We start from the raw sequence: 22,437 nt of genomic DNA on the forward strand, positions 1-22,437 counted from the left end.
TGGTGGTGGATGAGCTGCTGGCGATGGAGATGGAGCCAAACGTGATGGCAAATAATAACCGTTAGAGCTTCTTGAAGAGTAACTTGAAGAATAACGACTGTTGGAGCTTTTGCTGTTGAGGAGCTTCCTGATCTACTGCTGAAGCCAGCTGTTGGAGCTGTTGAAGATGCCAGAGCCAGACGTTGTTCTCCTTCGCTTCAGGTTTGTTCTCCACTTTTCATTGAGCTACCTAACTCGACAAGGATTCATCTATTCATCTATATCATCTATTCATCTATATCATCTATTCATCTATGTACGTACGTATAAATCCATATACCCATAAAAATATTTATGTATATATCTTTTTCAATATACATAATGCTGCATTGCCTGCTGCTGCACACATTTAATACCAATGTTACTATCATGCATCAATCTGTATTTATATAGAGATGTAATGTGATGCATTGTTGCATGCATTTTGAGGTTCTTCTCTCTGCCATTGTCTCCTACTTCCTTTCGGACTGGGGTTTTTATTCTTCTTACTTCACCTCCATCTTCGCGTCCATGTCCCTCCATATATTTTATTGTATGTATTTATATTTATTCATTTGCTTTTTTTGTTTTATCTATGTATGCATCTATAAATGTACATATCCACACTTATCTACCTGTCTATCTGTCTAGTGTCTAGCAACGTACGTGCCCACATATCTGTCTACCAATCTATCCATCTATCTAAGTAGCCCCATCTATCTCTTTAATACTTGACCAATCTACAGATTTATATAACTTCATATTTACCATCTATCGATCTACCAACCTATATATCTATCTGTCAATTTACCCATCGATAGATCTACCTATCTATTTGTATTTTTCCTATCCATTCATCAATTTATCTATCTACCTATCCATCTATTTGCCTATGTTTCTATCAATATATAAAAGCATTTAGCTATCTACATGTCTACCATTCCGCCTCTTTTCCCAAACTACATTTCTTTATTTCACTCTTACCTAAGTACCTATTTACTGCATCATCTATTTGTCTATCAATTAACGCATGTTTCTATACAATTGACGCATCATCTATTTTTTGGAGCGTTTGTTTAGTCATCAAATTCCAAATTCCAAGTTATATTAAGAATAATTATCTATGAATGTTTCAATAAATTAGTTATCATTGGAATTACTAGACCGTCTATTTTATTTTTCCAATATTATTTATTGTGATATTTATTTTTTGAATATTATTTAGAGTCCCTTTTTCACCATCAGTACATTACATATACACCTTTCGCTTCACCCAACCAATTGTCATGTCAACGGTAGAGAGCGCTTTAACCCAAATAGACGAGGATTTGGCATTTGAGGAATTACCAACAGAACATACTGCTGATGTGTCAGAGCTCCGTGGATGAGCAAAAAGATCACCCATACTAAAGTACTATACACTTGTTGGGGATTCGAATTATGAGTGTGAAATTTATCGCATGAAGAATGCGACAATGGTGGTCCAACTGAAGCACCCAATAAATCAGAGTACATGCATCTATTGGTGGCATTTCAAATCTGTTCATCAGAAAGAACATGATGGACTGAAGGGTAGCACTAGTTTGCAATGATGTATAGATGACTTAGCAAACGATGAAACATTCTGTCTCTAAGGTGGAAGGCTACCATAGAGGGGTCGGTCACTAGAAGAGACCAAGGGCATCATTAGTCGGCTAGTTTGTTATACAGACTTGCCATGGCGTTGGGTTGATAATTATGCTTGAAAGGAGATATGACAATTTGCAACACAAAGTGAGGTACCCTCGTCTAGTGCATGAGTCATCAAGGCATGGACAATGAAGTTGTTTGAGAGGATAAAGGTGGAGATCATGCACAAATTGTTAGGTGTCGACTGAGTGTCGGTGACAATTGATGGTTGGATGATAGAAAATGGCTGTGGACTTTTGGGCATAACAATTCATTGAATCGATACTGTTTGGATGTATCGTGAACGTGTCCTCGCCGTTTGCGAGCTCTGTGGGAACCACGACGGGAAGTCTATGGCAGAAATTCTTGCTGAGGTGCTTAAAGAATTTGGACTCGACTCAAAGGTGAGTAATGTTAAGACTACTACTCCGTGATGAAGTTGTTGAATGTAGGTTATAATGTTTAATGTGCTTTCCATTGAAGTTATGTGCAACCACCACTGATAACACATCAAGCAACAAAAGAATGATGATCATATTAGGAAGAAGATTACATGACCGGAGCATAGGGTTTAGTGCCAGTCGACATGTTCCATGCGTCTCACACATAGTGAACATCGTCACTCAAGTTGGATTGAAGAGTTTTTCTATTCCCATTGCATCACCCATAGTCAAGTAGGAGAATGATGTTGGCATGACTGTCAACATGTATGACAATGAATCAAATGTGGAGGGCCAAGAGGATGTCTCATTACAGCGGCGCATCGACTCGCTTGGAAATGCAGTGACAAAAGTGAGAACAATAGTTTGAGCTATTTGTCGAACAATAAAGTGGCATATATATTATGCTGATCTCTATAGGACACATAAATTAAAACCAAAATTGCCCTCACTTGATTTCCCAACACGATGGAGTAGCACGCACGAGATGCTAGAAGAAGCTATTGCCAAGACATATGTGATTGATGTAGGGGTTGCATTCTTCATGAATGGGGGTAGCCATTCAAAGATTTCTTAAGAACAATGGGAGTTGCTTAAGGTGTTTGCCTTCCTATTGGGACTTTTTGCGTACACAACAGATCATGTTAGCAGATCAACGGAGTTTATTGTTGGAGATGTCCTCCTTGAGCAAGCGCTATCACGACACATGGAAGAGGTCATGAAGCAGGTTGCTGAGTCCACGTTGTTCATTGGTGAGAGACTCCCTCAAGATGAACGGGCATTATTGTTATATGTAGTTGTCACCATGCCAACAAAACTAATTGGCTATGAGAAGTTTTTGTGTAACAACCATGTTGTCCTCGCTGCCGCATTACTTAACCCATTTTGCAAGGGGTCAATGTTCGACGAGGCATCCTATTTGAAGGCAATTTTCTTTGTTCGAGGTATTCTCCCTACTACACTGACATTTTTCAATGATCGATGCGACACAACCATGCCCCGACAACAACAACCATCAAAAGCTTGGGTCAGTTAGGCCCTTTGCAGCAAATCTTCTATAAGAATAAACTCACCAACTTCCCCTATTGAGGAATTTGACACCTTTCTATGTACAACACACCAAGGAGGGGGAGATACTACAGATACCTACTGGGGTAGTAAGGATGTGGGTGTTCTTGTCTTTCGAACATTATGGAAAGGGCTGAGACTGTCATTGCCTGCTCGATAATTAGACCAATAAATATCTTGAGCCTTATCAAAAATTACACGTGAATTTCTATCAATTCTGCTACAAGTGCTCCTTCAAAATGGTTGTTCTTCGCTAGTAGAGCAGTTGTCACTTACGAGAGATCGTAGTTGGAGAGGATGAGTGTCAAGGCACTTGTTTGTGTTAATTTTTGGTGTTGAGGAGAAAAAAACTAAATGGTATTACATTTTTCTTGATGGTGATATTGATGTTGACCTAGAACCATTAGGTATGATTCTAACTTATCTTTGTTTATGTTAGACATATAGATGGTAAAGTGACATGGCATTTATTTCAGATGTGGCTGTAGCTTTCGAGCAGTAGGATGTCTGGATGATGGAAAATTTATAAAAGTATAATTTTTTTTGAATACGAAGAAAAAAATTATTTCGTTACTCTTTTGTTAATAAAAGTACATTGTTTGCAGCTGGTTGGATATTTGATACTTTTCACTTTATATTTGAGTGATGCCGGACGTCGTCTAGGACGTCGTCCGTGCGGTACCGAGACGTGCTCGGATACCTAGATAGTGATGTCGGACTGCGTCAACAACGTCATCCGATGGAGAAAACTTAAAGGGGTGTGTAACTATGATGAGATGATGCATCCTATGTGGTTGTACTTGCAGTACTCAACTCAAAAAAGGTGCCAAACTCCGGGCTTCGAAGGGGTTCCCGGGTGACGATGACGGTTGTCTCTCAAAACTCGTCGGAGGGACGACAGAGACTATAGCGCTGAACAGAATTCAATCCGTAGGGCTCGCACGTACGGATGGGTTCGACCCGTACCGGTAAGATTCTCGTAGTTATCTGATGTAGGACGACTAAGGGGGGAGACGACAAGGGAGGCGGGTGTGACAATGATGGTGGGAATGTGATGCAGGACGACTAGGGGAGAGACGACAAGGGAGGCGGGTGTGACAATGATGGTGGGAACGCTGGACGGATTTGGGTAGAGGGATAAAACTGACCGCAAAATTCACACGGTCGAATTCAAAAACCTAAAACTGATGAAATGACGGGGAAGTCCCAATCCTCATCGAGGGCGAGAGTACTGTCTTCAACCACCGCGACGATGTCGAAGCACCAAATCCAATACTAGAATTCACGTTCGCGGGAAATCTCAAGAGAGGAAGAATTTTGAGGAAAAGAAAGAGCATTTTTAAACCAAATCTGACGGCGGTGGAAGAAGCCTCGCGGAACACTAGACGAATAACACTGGACACCAAAGAGTTCAGGCGTACCTCGGCACCGGAGTGCGTGATGAGGTTGCGGGAAATTCAAATCGTGACGTAACTGGGCATTTTGGGCGTTGTATGGCCCTAGCGAGGAGCATGACGGACGAGCGTTGAACGCAGACGGAGGGCGAACGAGCGGAGGCGGCCGAGCGCGGGCGCCTGAGGGCGCTGACATGTGCGGGCGCCGGGGAGCGCTGACGTGTGCGGACGCTGGCGGGGCTGGTGCGTGTGGGGCGCCAGCAGGAGGGCCGGTGCGCGTGGGCGTCGGCGGGCTGGCGGGCACGGGCGTCGGCGGGAGAAGATGCAAGAGGAAGAGATGGAAAGAAGGAAGAGAGGAAAGGAGAGAGAGGGAAGAAGAAAGAACGAAGGAAGGGAGGGGGAGAGAGGAACGGAAGTGGCTGCGGGCGAGACGTGGCGGTGTCAACGGCGGCGGCGGCGGCGAACTAGAAGAGGGAGGCTAGGGCAAGTCCTCTAAGAAGAGTTAAAAGAAAACACAATTCTTGAATTATGACTTGCCTAATCGTTTCTTGAAACATTGGCCTATACATATAGGCCTTGGAGGGAAGGGAAAATACAGTTAAAAGAAATAAGAATAAAGACGAGTGACGTGACGAGCAACGTGGTTTCGTGTCAAGTCAGGGGGTAGTTCTGGATCTGCCTTTGGCGACGTGTCAGGACGCGTGAAGGGGCATGCGTGGGTGGAGACGTTCTTGATGCTGGCATGTTGACTTGATCTGGTGAAGATGGCGGCATGTCTTCAACGGTCGTGTTGACTTTAGATGACGGTGGTGACGCGTCCGGTGTCGATGCGTTGACGTCGTTGCCACCAATTCCCCCGGGTGCAAAGAACTCAACTCCGTCGAGTAAGCACCAGAAGACTCTAGCGGGGTCACCAAGTCGGGGCTCAGGCGAGCTAGGTCCTCTTCTGTGATCCACGTGTCGTCCGTCGACGATTTGCCCTGCAAACGAACAAGAAACTTCCGCACCGTCCCACCTTTGGTGAAGGTGATTACTTTGTCTAGTATAGCCTCGACGTTCTCTTGCCAATCAGAAGGTAGTGAGGGAGGGGTGGACAAGTCCGAGGGAAGAAAAGGGTCATTAGATGAAAGAGGTGGGGCTTTAAACGCGACTAAATCCGAAATATTGTAAGTGGTGGTTATCCCCCACGTGGAGGGTATGTCGATGGCATAGGCATTTTCCCCTACTCGTTTGAGGATTGGGAACGGCCCGGCACTACGAGCATGAAGCTTAGTAGCCCGCTTGGAAGAGAATCTCTCCGGCCTAACCCTCACCATCACCATGTCACCTTCTTTAAATTCGCAAAAACGACAGTGTAAATCTGCGACCTCTTTATATGCAGTGTTGCTACTCATGATGCGTTTATGAATATCCTCATGCAGACTTCTAATATGACTTGCGAATTCATGACCATCATATGAGACTCTAGCATGCGGTAACATGGGTATGAGATCGATTGGCTTGCGAGGAGGATGACCATGTACTATCTCAAATGGACTCATGCCAGTGGTACGATTGACCGACGCGTTATAGGCAAACTCAGCATGCAGAATGATAGAATCCCAAGACTTAAGGTTGTCCCCAACCAACGATCATAATAGATTGCCAAGGCTTCTATTAACGACCTCAGTCTGTCCATCAGTTTGGGAATGAAAAGCCGTGGAGAATTTAAGCTTTGTTCCCAAGAGATGCCATAGGGGTTTCCAAAAGTAGCTAGTAAATCTGACATCTCTGTCCGATACTATACTATTTGGAAGCCCATGGAGACGTACAACTTCATTGAAATAAAGCTGAGCGACATGAGAAGCATTGGATGTTTTAGAACAAGGAATGAAATGGGCCATCTTTGAAAAACGATCTATAACCACCATGATAGAATCATAATGCTTGATCGTTCTCGGAAGCCCTAACACAAAGTCGATGCTCACGTCATCCCAAGGTTTCTGAGGGACTGATAGAGGGGTATAAAGGCCAATGTTATGTTTAACCTACTTGGCGAGAGCACACACACGACATTGGGAAATGATATTTGCTACATCTCGCTTTAGGGATGGCCAAAAGAACCTATGCTCTACCATGACGATGGTTTTATCTCTCCCAAAATGACCACTAAGACCTCCAGCATGCTTTTCCCATACAAGGAAATCCCTAAGGGAAGACTGTGGAACGCATAGGCGGCGGTCATAAAATAAAAATCCATTTTCTAAGATACAATCTTGGGTTTTAGGATTTGGGTAATTGCCTATGGTCTGGAGAATGGGAGCAAAGTCCGAGCAGTTGGGATATAGATCCTTCATCTATTCAAATCCGATAACTTCTACCTTCATTACGTTTAAGAGGTGGACACGTCTATTAAGGGCATCAGCCACTCGGTTCTCGACTCCCCTCTTATGTTTAAGGACGAAGGTACATGACTGGATGAATTCAACCCATTTGACATGTCTAGAATTTAATTTCTGCTGAGAATGGAGATACTTCAAAGCTTCATGATCGGAGTAGAGAACAAATTCCTTAGAGAGTAAGTAATGACGCCAATGATGTAAGGATTGGACAATAGTACAGAACTCTTTGTCATAGGTGGAATATTTGATCTTGGCGTCGTTCAACTTTTCACTAAAAAATGCTATGGGATGATTCTCTTGACTTAGTACTCTGCCAATTCCTAATCCTGATGTATCATAGGCGACCTCAAACACTATCGAAATCGGGTAAATGAAGGATGGGGGCTTGTGTCATCTTAAGTTTAATATCATCAAAGGATTTCTGTGCTAAATCAGTCCATTCGAAATGATTTCCCTTTAAGCACTCGATCATGGGTGCCATTATAGTACTAAAATTAGAGATGAATCACCTATAGAAAGTAGCTAGGCCATGGAAGCTACGTACATCGTGGAAGTTCCTAGGAGTCGGCCATTGTGTAATGGCATCTATTTTGGCGAGATCGACAGAAACTCCTCGTGCTGAAGGGATAAAACCTAGGAAAGAGACATGATCGACAAGAAACGAACACTTTTTGGGATGTGCATATAACTGTTCGTTTTTCAGGACCTCACACACTAGACGTAGGTGGTGAACATGGTCGTGTTTGGACTTGCTATAAATGAGGATATCATCAAAATAAACTACAAAAAAGCTCCCTATGAATGGTCTAAGAATATGATTCATCATACACTGGAAGGTACTAGGTGCATTCGACAAACCGAACGACATCACTTTCCATTCATATAATCCATCCTTGATTTTAAATGCGGTTTTCCATTCATCACCAGGATGGATTCGGACTTGATGGTAGCCACTCTTGAGATCTATTTTCAAGAAAATCCTCGAACCAGCCATCATATCAAACATATCATCAATGCGAGGAATGGGAAACCAATATTTGACGTTGATCTTATTGATGGCTCTACTATCAATGCACATGCGCCAACTCCCGTCCTTTTTGGGAGCTAGTAGCGCAGGGACGGCACATGGGCTAAGGCTCTCCTGAATGAATCCTTTGTCCAAGAACTCTTGGACTTGGTGCTGAAGTTCCTTGTATTGCATGGGATCCATACGATAATGGGGAAGATTCAGCAACGAGGATCCGGGAATGAAATCAATGGCATGCTGGATTTGGTGCATAGGAGGTAATTCATTAGGTAAGTCCTCGGGGAAGACGCTCTCGAATTCAGCTAGTAATTTGGAAACCTCCGGTGGTGTGGATGTGGAATCCTCAGAGGAATGATCGAGAATCATGGCTAAACAAATAGACATCTCACTATCTATCTCCTTCTGAAATTGACGACCGCTAAGAATACATAGACCTAAGGATGGAGATTTTGGTGAGGACCTTTGCGGGGTATGAGTGTTAGGATGCCATGTAATCTTCTTGCCTTGATGGATGAACGAACAGGTATTGCTCCTACCAAAAAGGTGTACATCATTATCATACAGCCAAGTGCGGCCAAGGATAATGCTGCCCACCTTCATGGGTAAAACATCACACAATATCTCTTCTTCGTATGATTGAACCTTCAAAGGAAGACGGCATTGGTTCTTCACGGGAATCGAGGTAGCATCAATCCAGGATACGTAATATGGGTAAGGGTGATCGATTAGAGGTAATCCCAAATGAGCGTTCATGATATCTGAGACGGCGTTGATGCAACTACCACTATCTACAATCGTCTTGCACATCTAATCACCAATCTTAAAGTACGTGTAAAATATGGATGTCCTCAATGCGGTATTATCGGTGGACGGCTGGGTAAGATTGCATCAAACAACTCCCCTAACGGATGTGGATGGATCCCGACAAAGAAGGGACAGTGGGCAATCAGTGATGCCAATGAAGTCCACCAAATCTTCTTCGTGCACGAATTCATCTTCAACGTAACTATTTACTCTATACTCTTCCTCGTCGATAGGTTTTTCATCTATGATAGGGACGTTATCAGAGGGCTCCTGACCTATATGTAGGGCTCGTGATGGACATTGGGAAGATCTATGACCGTGTCCCTGGCATTTAAAGCAAGTCAAGCCAGAGGGACCGATTTGTGCGGGATTGGGTTGAGGAGGGGCTTTAGCGGTGGAATCGAGGGAAGGCGAAGTACGGGCATTTGGCATAGCGGAGGACGGTGTCGGAGCTAGAGGACGGTGCTTGGTGGGAATGCGAGTGGGAGTGGGAACTGATGGCGGTGCCAGGAGAGCTGACAGTGGGTTACGCTGAGCCACACGGTTGGAGTAGGTGGGATTGGATGAGTGAGATCGATCGGTAAGAGCAGGGTGAGTGTAGACGGGGTATAGGTTTTGACAGAGCTCTAAGTCTTCTACGATTTGATAAGCCTGCTCTAGTGTAGTGGCCTTGCGGACAAGCAACTCTTCTGCAAATAGGGATTAAGACCGGTTCTAAATCGGGAGATAACAACTCGAGGGTTCTCCTCAACTCGGCATCTCATTTAGAAATCTTCGAATTGAGTAACATATTCAGAGACAGGACGTCTACCTTGCTGTAGTTTATGCCACTGATCAAGAAGGTTATCTGAGTAGGCAAGGGGAATGTACTTCTCACGCAATTTGTCCTTCATTTGTGGCCAAGTATCTATGGGTGCCTCTTGACGGTTGTAAATCGAAAATTCAAGGTTTTCCCAAAAGATTTTTGCTTGACCTCCTAGTCTCATCTTGGCGTATTGGACTTTCTGCCACTCAAGCATACTATACCATTTGAAATAGCTATTCAATTTAGACTCCCAATCAAGATACTCTTTAGGGTCCCTAGATCCCTCATCATATAGAACATCAACTTTGACACTACGTTGGATTTGTTGCCACTGATTGTCGTGATCCGCATGGTGGTGATCGCGAGGGGGCGCCACATCCTCGGGTGGATAAGGATCGTTCCTGTCCGGACGATTCCCGTTCCAACCTTGGTGTCTATCATCAGGCAGATAGGGATCATTCCGAGGGGGATTATTCCTATCACGCTCTGGGATCCTCTCCTCCGGTAGATGGTAATCGTTTTGTGGCGAACGATTTCCATCGTGTACCAGGTCTCTATCCACAGGTGGATAGGGATCGTTCCGCGGTGGACGATTCCTATCTTGGCCTGGGGTTCGAGGCTCAGGCGGATAGTAATCGTCTCGACGATTCCTATCACGGACTGGAGTTCAAACCTCCAGAGGAATCAGATCGTCTTGTTCGGACGATTCTGACTTCGACTCCCGGATCTAATCTTGGGTCATATAGAATCATCGAAGTCATGATGATTCCTATCACGATCTCGAGGTCTGGGTTCAGGCGGGTAGTGGTCTTCGCGATCATGACGATTTGGATCACGACCTTGATTCTTGAGTTGATAAGTCCGTTCACTAACCGCATCGATCGAACTGGTTAAACGGTTGTCCATGTTGGTAATTGGTGTATTCACATCACGAAAGCCGTTCTGGACAGCGTCTAACATGCGATCAATGTCCCCACGTGAGGAGGTTGGTGGGACAGATGAGGACAACTCGTGGACGGGGACATACACCTCACGACCATCTTGGGTTTGGATCAGTCATTGGAGCGGAGACTCGGTTGCCTGAACTCAAATGCATGCAATGGAGATGATGAATGAAGATGTCTACGATGGCGGAAGTGACTAGGCTGACACAGGTTAGGCTCTGATACCAATTTGATGTAGGACGACTAGGGGGGAAGACGACAAGGGAGGCGGGTGTGACAATGATGGTGGAATGTGATGTAGGACGACTAGGGAAGAGACAACAAGGGAGGCGGGTGTGACAATGATGGTGGGAATGCTGGACAGATTTGGGTAGTGGGATAAAACTGACCGCGAAATTCACACGATCGAATTCGAAAACCTAAAACCGATGAAATGATGGTGGTGCAGTCCCATTCCTCATCGAGGGCGAGAGTACTATCTTCAACCACCGTGACGATGTCGAAGCACCAAATCCAATACTAGAATTCACGTTCGCGGGAAATCTCAAGAGGGGAAGAATTTTGAGGAAAAGAAAGAGCATTTTTAAACCAAATCTGACGACGGTGGAAGAAGCCTCGCGGAACACTAGACAAATAACACTGGACACCAAAGAGTTCAGGCGTACCTCGGCACCGGAGTGCGTGATGAGGTTGCGGGAAATTCAAATCGTGACGTAACTGGGCATTTCGGGCGTTGTATGGCCCACTGGATGAGAGATCTGGGCGTTCTGGGCATCAAGCGGCCCTAGCGAGGAGCGTGACGGACGAGGGAATTGAACGCAGATAGAGGGCGAATGAGCAGAGGCACCCATTTTTTGAGCGCCTGAGGGCACTGAAGTGTGCGGGCGCCGGCGGGGCTGGCGTGCGTGGGGCGTCGGCAGGGCTGGCGTGCGCGGGCCGCTGGCAGGGCTGGCGCGCGCGGGCCGTCGGACAGGCTGGCGTGCGTGGGGCGCCGGTAGGAGGGCTGGTGCGCGCGGGCGCCGGCGGGCTGGTGCGCGCGTGCGCCAGCAGGGGCGGGCGCGAGCGAGCATCGGTGGGCTGGCGGGCACGGGCGCTGGCGGGAGAAGATGCGAGAGGGAGAGATGGAAAGAAAGAAGGAAGAGAGGAAAGGAGAGAGAGGGAAGAAGAAAGAACGGAGGAAGGGAGGGGGAGAGAGGAACGGAAGTGGCTGCGGGCGAGACGTGGCGGTGGCAGCGGCAAACTAGAAGAGGGAGGAAGAGGGAGGCTAGGGCAAGTCCTCCAAGAAGAGTTAAAAGAAAACTCAATTCTTGAATTATGACTTGCCTAATTGTCTCTTGAAACATTGGCCTATACATATAGGCTTGGAGGAAATAGAAAATACGGTTAAAAGAAATAAAAATAAAGAGGAGCGACGTGACGAGCGATGTGGTTTCGTATCACGTCAGGGGGCAGTTCTGGATTTGCCTTTGGCGACTTGTGAGGACGCGTGAAGGGGCGTGCGTGGGTGGAGACGTGCCTGATGCTGGCATGTTGACTTGATCTGGTGACGATGACAGCATGTCTTCAGCGATCGTGTTGACTTCAGATGACGGTGGTGATGCATCCGGTGTCGATGCGTTGACGTCGTCGCCACCATTAACTCTCAGTTCTCTCTCTCCTATCTAGCCCAAGCGCGGTGGAGGCAATCGACAATAGACTGCAAGGAATAATATAATGAGCAAGGGGGACGGTGACATACCTCGTCGGCTAGTGCTCATCGTGCAGAATCTTTGTCATTGCAATGATCGATGCGGATTGCGGGTGGAGAGGTGCTGGAGAGGGTTGACGTAACTCGACTGGCAATAGTGATGGCGCACTCCATCGAAGATCATCGACGATGTCGTCTGCATCGGCGCCACCGTCGTCGAAGATCGGGCAACATCGCTCGAAGTATCACGTTTTATTTTCTCCGTTCGTTATCGTGTTTCTGTTTTTCTCGACTCATTATTGTGTTCTCGTTGCGTTCGTGACACACCCCTACGTCCTTCGTTTTCGTCACTGGGAGGGATCCTTAGCCATTTCGGATCCCCCCTTTGTGCCCTTCTTTTCTTGTTTCTTTTCTTTTTTAAGTTTGTTTTATTTTCCCCTTCTCATTTTGTAATGAGGGGGGCCCAATTTATAAGGGTCCCCCTTAATAGACCCCCTTTTGTTTCCCTTGGTTGACCCCATTTGGGGGGCCCATTTTCCTCTCCCCTTTATAAGGGAAGAGGGGGCGCCCTAAAGAATTAGACTAGGAAGAAAATCGTGAATTGTTGTTCTTTCTGGTCTCCCCCTTTCAGAGAAAGATGAAATTCGAAGGGGAAGAGCGAGTGGAAAAGAGTGGAGATATGAAGGGACCTTGCCAGAGATCAAAGGGGTTCTGACGATACCCCTTCCTTCTCCACCGACGACCTCTTTGATCGCAGTTTTTCCAAGTCCTAGCCGTCGCCACAGGTGTGCATCCCATCAAGGTGCATTCTTACGGGCAAAGAAGCGAGAAGTCCCGCAACGTGCACGTGAATGATCGGGTCTGCGCTGGCCAACGCCGCCTGTGACATGCGTATTCCTCCTGCAACACCAATGATCAGAATTAAGACCCCGGCGACCAATTTTCTCTCCGGGAATGTTCCGTTGCTTACGGCAATCATTAAGTGTGACGCCGTGCTGGTGAATTCCTGGACCTCCGAGGAACACTTGGGAAACCCGCCTGGGGGATCCCGAGATCCACCCTTGTACCGAGGGAATTGCTGGCACCTGGGGTCCTGCCCTTGACTGATTCAACAACCGACGGTCCTTCGTCCCTGCACGGTGATTATGTAAATCTGCAGACATCTCTCCTTTCCTTTGGCCGCTGAACATCTCAACCTGCGATCTGCAACATGTCGGGGGTTCACTGTTGGCTTCCCGCCCCTCACCTTTACCGGAGCAGGCCAGAAGTGGTTGGGCAACCGATACCTGTTTGACGCTTGCTCCACTCCTTGCTGGTAGTTGGCTGATCGCGTACCTTACTCTGGTCCTGACTCCTCGTGCAGTTGGAGTTCAGACCTTAGTACCGCTCGTATCGCACTGTTGACACCGCTGTAATCACTCGTCGTCAGTATGTTGTCACTACGCCACCGCTGACAGTGTTGCCGACCTTGCGTGCCGAGACGTTAAACAACCCAACTGCATCGACCCCCATCACGTCCATGCCTGCCTTGCTTGGTTAGTTGTTCGAGCTCGTCACCACCACTTGCCCTCGCTCTCTTCCCCTTCCATCGCTCCTGAGCCAACCTCTACTTGAACCACTGTTCAACTCTCTGGCACCTCTCTATCACACCTGCTTCGAACGTCGTCGACCGTTGACAAATCCTGCACGACAAGCCACCACCGACGAGGTATGCCATCCTCTCCCATCGCTCGTTTATTTACCTTTTGCAGTATATTTTTGTCTTGACTCCACCGCGCTTGGGCTAGGTACGTGAGAGAAGTATTGAGAGAACTACGCCATTTGAGTGTCTTACCGGTGCGGATGTGTACGTCCGTTACTTGCAAGCCCTATGGGTAGATTCCATCGGCCGTAGACAGCTTCGTCGCTCATACGAGGTTCGAGAAGCCACCGTCGCCATCACTTGACGACTCCCTCCAAGCTTGGAGCTCAATGCCTCCCTCAAGTCAGAGCCTGCACGTACGACACGTAGGACATCCATTCATCACGCCATAGTTATATAACCCATTAGGGTTGCACCCATCGGACGACGACACTGTCGACGTTCGATACCACTATCCTTTATCAGCACTGAGCCATCATACTCGGTGTCAACCGGATGACGTCCGACATCAGATAGGGTGTAGGAGCAGTTGGCAGGTGACGGAAGAGAGGGCGAGCGGTGACGACGTGCTCGAGCAACTAACCAAGCTTGGCAGGCACGACCTTGGGTAGGGGTTAGTGCAAACAGAGTCAATCAGCGGATGTGCGCCCGTAGGGCTGATGGTGCCTATCAGCGCGTGGTGCTGTGACAGAGGTACCAACATCGGGCAATCGCGGCAGTATCGACTAGGTTTGGTAAGAACGGCTCTAGGATCTGAGCCCCAAGGACGCAACAGGCTAGTTACCAGAGAAGCAGTGCGCGATCAATGGGTTGCCAGCAGAGTGTTGGAGCATTCGTCAACAGGTGTCGAGCATCAAGACGGATTTGGCAGACCTAGACAAAGGGGTCAATAGGGTGCCCTGGGAGCATTGTTGAGGAGTAGGGTTGGCAACTAGAGGAAGAGCCAAAAGCAGTAGGATCATGGTGAAATTGCCGCTGCTGGCAGCGTCCGGCGCGACGCTAATTCAGCCTGGTGCAAATCTCGCGCGGGGAACGGTCCTTGCCCCTTGGGAGCGAGTAATGATGCCTAGAAATTCTGGTGGGCGGACAACTCCATCAGCAGCGACGGTACTGAGGGGTCTCCAGTGCGCCTTCACCGCTAGTGGGCGCAATGAAGGCCGAGCACGTCTACTTGGGGAAGATAGACAACACGCAATGGGTGATATTTTGTTTGCAAACGTTGTCGAACAGTTTGTGTGTGGCCAGCGAGAAGTGTTTTGACTGGTGCAGGTTCCCTCATTCATGCGCACGATGTGGGACCTTCGCAACCTCGCTCGTGGAAAGGCGACCAACTGCAGGATCATACGGCGGGATAATGATGGGGGACCATCCAGCTTCGAAGAGCCCGTCGAACTAGTTTGTCGAGCAAGGGCTTATGCGGGAGACCCATCCCGTCGAACTAGTTCGGAGTACCCGACCTCGTCAATGGCCACAAAGGTTTGACATTATCTTTCCTTATATTTTCTTTATTTAGTAGGCCTTGTATCACTTCCTCATGTATTATTTTTTTGTTTATTCGCATATGTTTTGACCATTGTACGGACGTACACATTTGTGTGTGTGTTAGCGCAGGTGTGGGCGTGTTCGTGTGCCTCTCTCTCCTATGAGGGGGCCCTAATAATTCTTAATTGGGCCTTCTCCCCTTTATTTCTAAGGGGGACTCCCCCATATGTGCCCTTATAAAAGGTGGGGCTCGCCCATAGGAAGAGAAGAGAAGAAAATATTGAAAAATGTGATTTTTAAGGATTTTCCTGATTTTTAGTACTTTATAAGTTTTGCCGTATTTATGAAAATGCCACCTTGAATTTAGGAGAGAGAAAGGAAACCCTAGAATTTGCCAGAAACTAACGTCGTCTTCACTGCTCCTAAAGCTGCCCAGCGCCACCCAGCACCGCCAGTGGCCGCAGAGGGCCTCCCAGGCCGCCTGCCACCACCCAGGGACGCACACGGGCGCCCAAGCCGCCCTCGACCACCCGTGCAGCCCGCCGCCACCTAGGCCACCCGCAACTGCCATAGGCGCCCACACCCGCCGACCTGAGGCCACCACGCCTTGCGGCCAACTAAAGGCAGCTGTGACCCGTCCCCGACCAGAGGCCGCTGTCCCGCCACCGACCGGAGGTCGTCACCCCGCCGCCGACTGAAGGCCGCCACCCCATGACCGACCTGAGGCCACCCTCCCCGAGGGTGCCCCTCGGCCGTCCTGCAGCCACTCTCTTGGTCGCCCCCCGCCAACCCTACGGCCGCCCCACAGTCTCCCTTTGAACGCCCTCGCGGCTATCTCCATGGCCGCGCCTAGGCCGCCCATGCAGTCGCCCTTCGGTCTCCTCCCTTGGGCGCCTTGCGGCCGCCCTTGCGGTCGCCTCTTTGGCCGTCCCTCAGCTGCCCCGCGGTCGCCCCTTGCCCACCTCCGCGGCCACTTCTCAGCCGCCCCAGCATCTAGCCTCGGCTGACCATGTTGCCTGTCGCACCTCCATACCTTGATGCCTCTGTGCCTTGTAGTCACGCCCATTGCTACCCTAGTGCCACAACCACTATTGCACCCATTGTTGCGCCCGTCGCTGCGCCTACCTGTGCCTCGTCACGCCTACTTGTGGGACGCCTTCCACGACTGCAGAATCAGACCTCACCTGCGCCTACCTCTACTGGTACACTCATCAACTCCCTTTCAACGTTATATTATTTCTTTCAGTGCCTCCGAACATTTTCTCCACTGCGGGGGTTAGATTAGTGATAGATAGGATTCACGTTCTGAGGATTAGGATTTTATTCAGTACGTCCTTGGTTGAGACCGTCGAAGGAGTGCGCAAAAGTGGCAGTAGCCGAGCTTGCACCGTCGGCCTTCAACCCGACATCCGGATCATCGGGAGACTAGTGGCATTCCCAGGTCACGCTTACCGTAGCCTAATGGTCGTTGATGTCCGTCGACGCCAAATTTGCACTTCTCAGTGATTTCATCGTTGCATCATCATCACTCGCATTACGTCGTGTTACATCAACCTCGCTCGCGGAAAGGGATCAATGGCGGGATCATACAGCCAGTGCGTCGCCAAGGCATGGAATCTCAATGGCAGGGCGAACCGTTGATGGAAGAAGGGATGGAACGGCGATTCCCCTGCAATCTTCATGCGTCTTTCTCTCCTTTTATTTCACCGTCGCCCTCCCCCCTCTTCCCCTCTTTCTTTCTCTCAAGGTGAGATATGAAAAAATTATAACTGCAACACACAACTTCCAGATCTGAGTAAGTGTGGTGCCCACCATGATCTTATATAGGGCCATGATGGTCCCCTACAAGATGGTCCATTGGCCCACTAAGAAGGGTCCAACTTGGAGAGTCCTTTAACACAAGGACTCTCTTTAGAACAACATTAAAGAAAGAATGATTCAAACGTCATTCTAAAACTTCACCCCAACAATGATTAACCTTGTCGAGTTTCGGGTCGCCCGTAGCCTCTATCAAAGGCAACCTCCATCACCCCAAAGCTCAGGGGGGGGGGGGGCAAACAAATGGCTTGTGAAATAAATGATATTCATTATGTTAGTGTACCATCTTTATTTTTATAGTGTACGTTTTGTTAAGTTCCCCAACTAGACATCACTGTGGAACATTAATTTAGCATTATTTTGATAACACTGTTTCATTAATCTACAAGTACTATCCCAGTACATGCACTGTCCATCAATGTACATATTTTCATGCACGTCGGCCGTTATCCTTGATCCATTACAAGTGCTATTCCATGCACATCATCTGTTATCCGTTCTGACATTGTATTCGATATCGTTATCATTATCCCCTTAACAATATCAACATCCGATATCATTATCAAACTAAAGATATCTGGAATCGTTATCCGTTCAGTAATACGTAACAATAGCCGTTAACGATATCCGATACCGATGTCGTCCGCGTCCAAAATCTTTCTTCGCACGGATAACGCGTTATCCGATGACGGATAATGCATATGGATATCGTTACTAACACCCTAGTATTCACCATAAAAAATATTTCAGAAAGGCAGAGAATGGAAATTAGCAGAGACATCTACTTTTAGAAAGTGAAGCAAACCTATAGTTGCCATTCAATTTTTACATTGGAGACATTAATTGCATCAGGTATAACTTATGTATGAGTGTATAGTTTTGAGAAAATTAAATGGATTTTAACTTCTGAAGAATGGGGAAGTGTACGTTTTGTTGTTCCTAAAATAAGTTAACTAAAGCGAACGTCATTTAATTATATAATAATATGTTAAACTAACGTTACCATTTATCCATGCGTTGTCTTCCTCGGCGTCTGCTTAGAATCATAATACTTGTGGCTCCTGAGTTATTTTAAACAAGTTTAACCAGTCTACCAAGTCCTCGATGGGTTCTTATAATGTCGTTGCTGACTTGGTCTTGGATTGTGAACAAACAGGTCCTGTCTACAACGTATTTATCATGGGCCACTATAATGGTATTTATTTCTCTCCCCCTCTCTCTATCTCCGTCCATATCTCTTTCTCTCTCTCTCTCTCTGTCTCTTTCTCAGTCCCTCACTCCCTCTCTTTTTTTTTCTCTCTCTCTCCATCACTTTCTCTCTCTCTCTCTCTATGGGTTTCCCTCGATCGCTCTTTCTCACTTTCTCTGCGGGTGTCTTTATGAGAGTATACCTTTAGCCTCTCTCTCTCTCTCTAATTTTCTCTATCTCTCTCTCGCTCTCTCTCTCTCTCCAATTTTCTCTATCTCTCTCTCGCTCTCTCTCTCTCTCATTTTCTCTATCTCTCTGTGTCTCTCTCTCCCTCTCTTCTTTCTTTCTCTCTCTCCCTCTCCCTCTTTCTTTCTCTCTCTATCTCTCTCACTCTCTCTTTCTCTCTCTCCCTCTCTCCTTTCTTTCTCTCTCTTTCTCTCTTTCTCTCTTTCTCTCTCTCTCACTCTCTCTTTCTCTTTCTCTCTCTATCTCTCTTTCTCTCTCTGCCTCTTTCTTTCTCTCTTTCTCTCTCTCACTCTCTCTTTCTCTCTCTATCTCTCTCACTCTCTCTTTCTCTCTCCCTTTCTCCGTTCTTTCTCTCACCCTCTTTCCTTCTCTCTCTATCTCACTTTCTCTCTCTCCCTCTTTCTTTCTCTCTATCTCTCTCGCTCTCTCTTTTTCTCTCTTTCTCTGTCTCGGTGTCTCCCTCTCTTTCTCTCTCACTCTCTTCGTCCCTCTCTCTTGATCTCTTTTTCACTCTTTCTCTATCTATCACTTTTTCGCACTCCTTTCTCTCTCTCGCTCTCTCTTTCTCCCTCCATCTCTCTCTCACTCTCTCCCACTATTTCTCATTCTCCCACTCTCCCTTTCTAACCTCCTCTTGGGGGGGATGTTTATAACTTATGAGACCACATACGTTGGGAGAAGTCGCCACATTCGAAGTCTCATTACTCTGTTGGGCACGTTGAGAAATTACAGCGTGTCGGGCGGCGACTTCTGCTCGCGATGCTGGCGAGCTTTCCGATCTGCCGTCACTGCTCGGGATACCCACAATCATCCATGACCGCGTGTCTTTCATGCGACGTGTCCTCCCCATCACCATTTCTTTTCGAAATAAAACTAGCCGAGAAAAAAGGTTTTTTGTCTTAAATTCTCATCAACTTTCTCCATAACCGAAGGCAATCTGTGCGGTCATAAAAAAACTTCACATTAAATAAAAAAAATAGCGACACGGCTACCGTAGGGGATATTTGTTCTCGTTATAGTGTTTAATTGGCATTTACATTAAACATTAACTTTTTTTGGAGCGAGAGAAAATTGTAATTGCCATTAAATTCGTAGTTCTTTTGACACAAATCGACCCCTAGCTCGAAAAAGCTTCTCCTGGGGTGTACCGGGATAAATAGGCTTTTCCGCCATCCGCTCAATAAATTAAAAAGTCCTCAACGAAATGAACTTTTCATACTAAAAATAAAAAAAACCCATGAGATAGATAGATAGAGCTAAACAAATAGATTGATAGATATAGTCATATAGAGATAGATAGATAGATAGATAGATAGATAGATAGAGAGATAGATAGATAGATAGATAAATAGATTAGATAGATAGATAGATAAATAGATTAGATAGATAGAGAGATAGATAAATAGATTAGATAGATAGAGAGATAGATAAATAGATTAGATAGATAGAGAGATAGATAAATAGATTAGATAGATAGAGAGATAGATAAATAGATTAGATAGATAGAGAGATAGATAAATAGATTATATAGATAGATAGATAGATAGATATAGAGTGAGTGAGGGAGAGAGTGATAGAGATAGATAGATATATTGATAGAGAGATAGATAGAGAGAGTCAGTGAGATAGATAGATAGATGATAGATAGATATAGAGTGAGGGAGAAAGTGATAGAGAGAGATAGATATATTGATAGGGAGATAGATAGATAGAGAGTCAGCGAGATAGATAGATAGATAGATAGATATAGAGTGAGGGAGAAAGTGATAGAGAGAGATAGATATATTGATAGGGAGATAGATAGATAGAGAGTCAGCGAGATAGATAGATAGATAGATAGATATAGAGTGAGGGAGAAAGTGATAGAGAGAGATAGATATATTGATAGAGAGATAGATAGAGAGAGAGTCAGCGAGATAGATAGATAGATAGAGAGAGAGTCAGGGAGATAGATAGATAGAGTGACATTGAGAGAAAGATAGAGTGAGAAAGAGAGATAGATAGATAGAGGTAGGTAGATAGACTGAGTGAGCGAGAAAGAGAGATAGATACATAGAGATAGGTAGATAGTTAAATAGAGTGAGAAAGAGAGATAGGTAGATATAATGAGTGAGTAAGAAAGATAGATAAATAGATGGAGTGAGTGACTGAGAAAGATAGATAGAGTGAGAGAGAGGGAGAGAGATAGATTTATAGATTGAGAGAGATAGAGGTAGACAGAGGTAGATAGAACGAGAGAGAGAGAGCGATAGATAGATATATAGAGATATATATATACATATATATCAGAGAGAGAGAGAGAGAGAGTTGACTCGATCTGACTTTACAGCTGCGCCGCCAACTACTGCCATCAGTGGAAACTAGAGAGAGAAGGGCAGGCGGGCGTTGACGTCCCCATTCGAAGGCACGCATTTAGTAACTTTAGGCCAGGTCCGCCAGCCAGCTCGTCAACGCCCACCGACTCAGCCCCCATCCCACGAATCCGCTCTTTTTTATGACGTGGGAAGGTCTGCACCAACGCCGCAGCATGTCAACGCGCTCCCAATTGCAAGCCCGTATAAATACTATCTCCTAGAAGAGCAGGCGCTTCGTATCAGGAAAAATCTTTCCTTTGCGAAAACAACTCAGTCTATCCAGCAATCGATGGAGTCTGGACTCCGAACTTGGGTCCGTGGCCGGAGCCTGGGCCGCGGCGCCGACGGCGAGGTCCACTTGGCGGCGGCGGAGGGGCGCCGCTTCGCGGTCAAGTCGGCGCCGGCCGCGCGGGCGGCGCCGCTGATGAGAGAATTCGAGATCTTGTCGACGGTCCGGAGCGCTCACGTCGTGGCCTGCCTGGGCGCCGCCGCCGCCGCCGCGCCGGGCGGCGGCGAGACGTACAATCTCTTCCTGGAGTACGCGCCCGGCGGCAGCCTGGCCGAGACGGCGGCGGCGCGGCGGCGGCGGGCTCGGCGAGGCGCGGCCGGCGCGTGCGCGCGGGGATCCTGGGCGCGCTGGCGGACCTGCATTCCGCCGGCGTCGTGCACTGCGACGTGAAGGGGGAGAACGCGCTGGTCTGCGGCGGCGGCCGCGTGAAGTTAGCGGACTTTGGGTGCGCCGCGCGCGGGGGCCGCGCGGCTGGCGCGGCGGTGGCGGGCACGCCGCTGTTCATGGCGCCGGAGGTGGCGCGCGGGGAAGGGCAGGGCCCCGAGGCCGACGTCTGGGCTCTGGGCTGCACCGTCGTCGAGATGGTCACGGGCCGGCCGCCCTGGCCCGAGGCGGCGGACCCCGTCGCCGCCCTCCACCTCATCGGCTTCTCCGGCGAGACGCCCAAGATCCCCGCCTGGCTCTCCGCCTCCGCCAAGGACTTCCTCGATAGATGTCTCCAGTTAGACCCCCGCCGGCGGTGCACGGCGGCGGAGCTTCTCGCCCACCCCTTCGTCTCCTCCGCCGGCGACGTCGACCTCGAACTCGACTGCTCCGTCTCTTCCCCCGCGGAGAAGAAGAGGAAGAGCTCCCCCAAGAGCATCCTCGACCAGGACCAGTGGGTCTCCTGGGGAGAATCGGATGACGATGACGGATCCGAGCAGCCCTCTACCTCGGCCTCCGCCGCCGAACGCCTCGCCGGTCTCGCCGGTGTCTCGTCGGACGCCGATGACGAGACGTGGGACGAGAATTCCTGGATCACCGTCAGGAACGGCGTTGTCCTCGGCGGCGAGAAGCGGCGGCCGGCGGTGGCGGAAGCGTCTTCTCAGATCGAGAATCCCCAATTTTCTGGGCGTTCCGTCGATTTCTGTGCAAAAATCTGTCTCATTCATGAATCAAAATCTTAACATTCATTACACGAC

General features: G+C 47.8%; 1 protein-coding gene across 1 annotated transcript; it reads left to right on the plus strand.

Moving 5' to 3' along the window:
• Window positions 1-21,200: 21,200 nt before the first annotated feature.
• LOC144714843 (mitogen-activated protein kinase kinase kinase 17-like) lies at window positions 21,201-22,431 on the plus strand. The gene is made up of 2 exons (XM_078589632.1): window positions 21,201-21,552; window positions 21,594-22,431. The coding sequence occupies exons 1-2, from the start codon at window positions 21,257-21,259 to the stop codon at window positions 22,420-22,422; spliced, it is 1,125 nt and encodes a 374-aa protein (XP_078445758.1). The 5' UTR covers window positions 21,201-21,256; the 3' UTR covers window positions 22,423-22,431.
• The last annotated feature ends 6 nt before the right edge of the window (window positions 22,432-22,437 follow it).

Source organism: Wolffia australiana, chromosome 18 (genome assembly GCF_029677425.1).
Source record: "Wolffia australiana isolate 7733 chromosome 18, ASM2967742v1".
Taxonomy (NCBI): Eukaryota; Viridiplantae; Streptophyta; class Magnoliopsida; order Alismatales; family Araceae; genus Wolffia; species Wolffia australiana.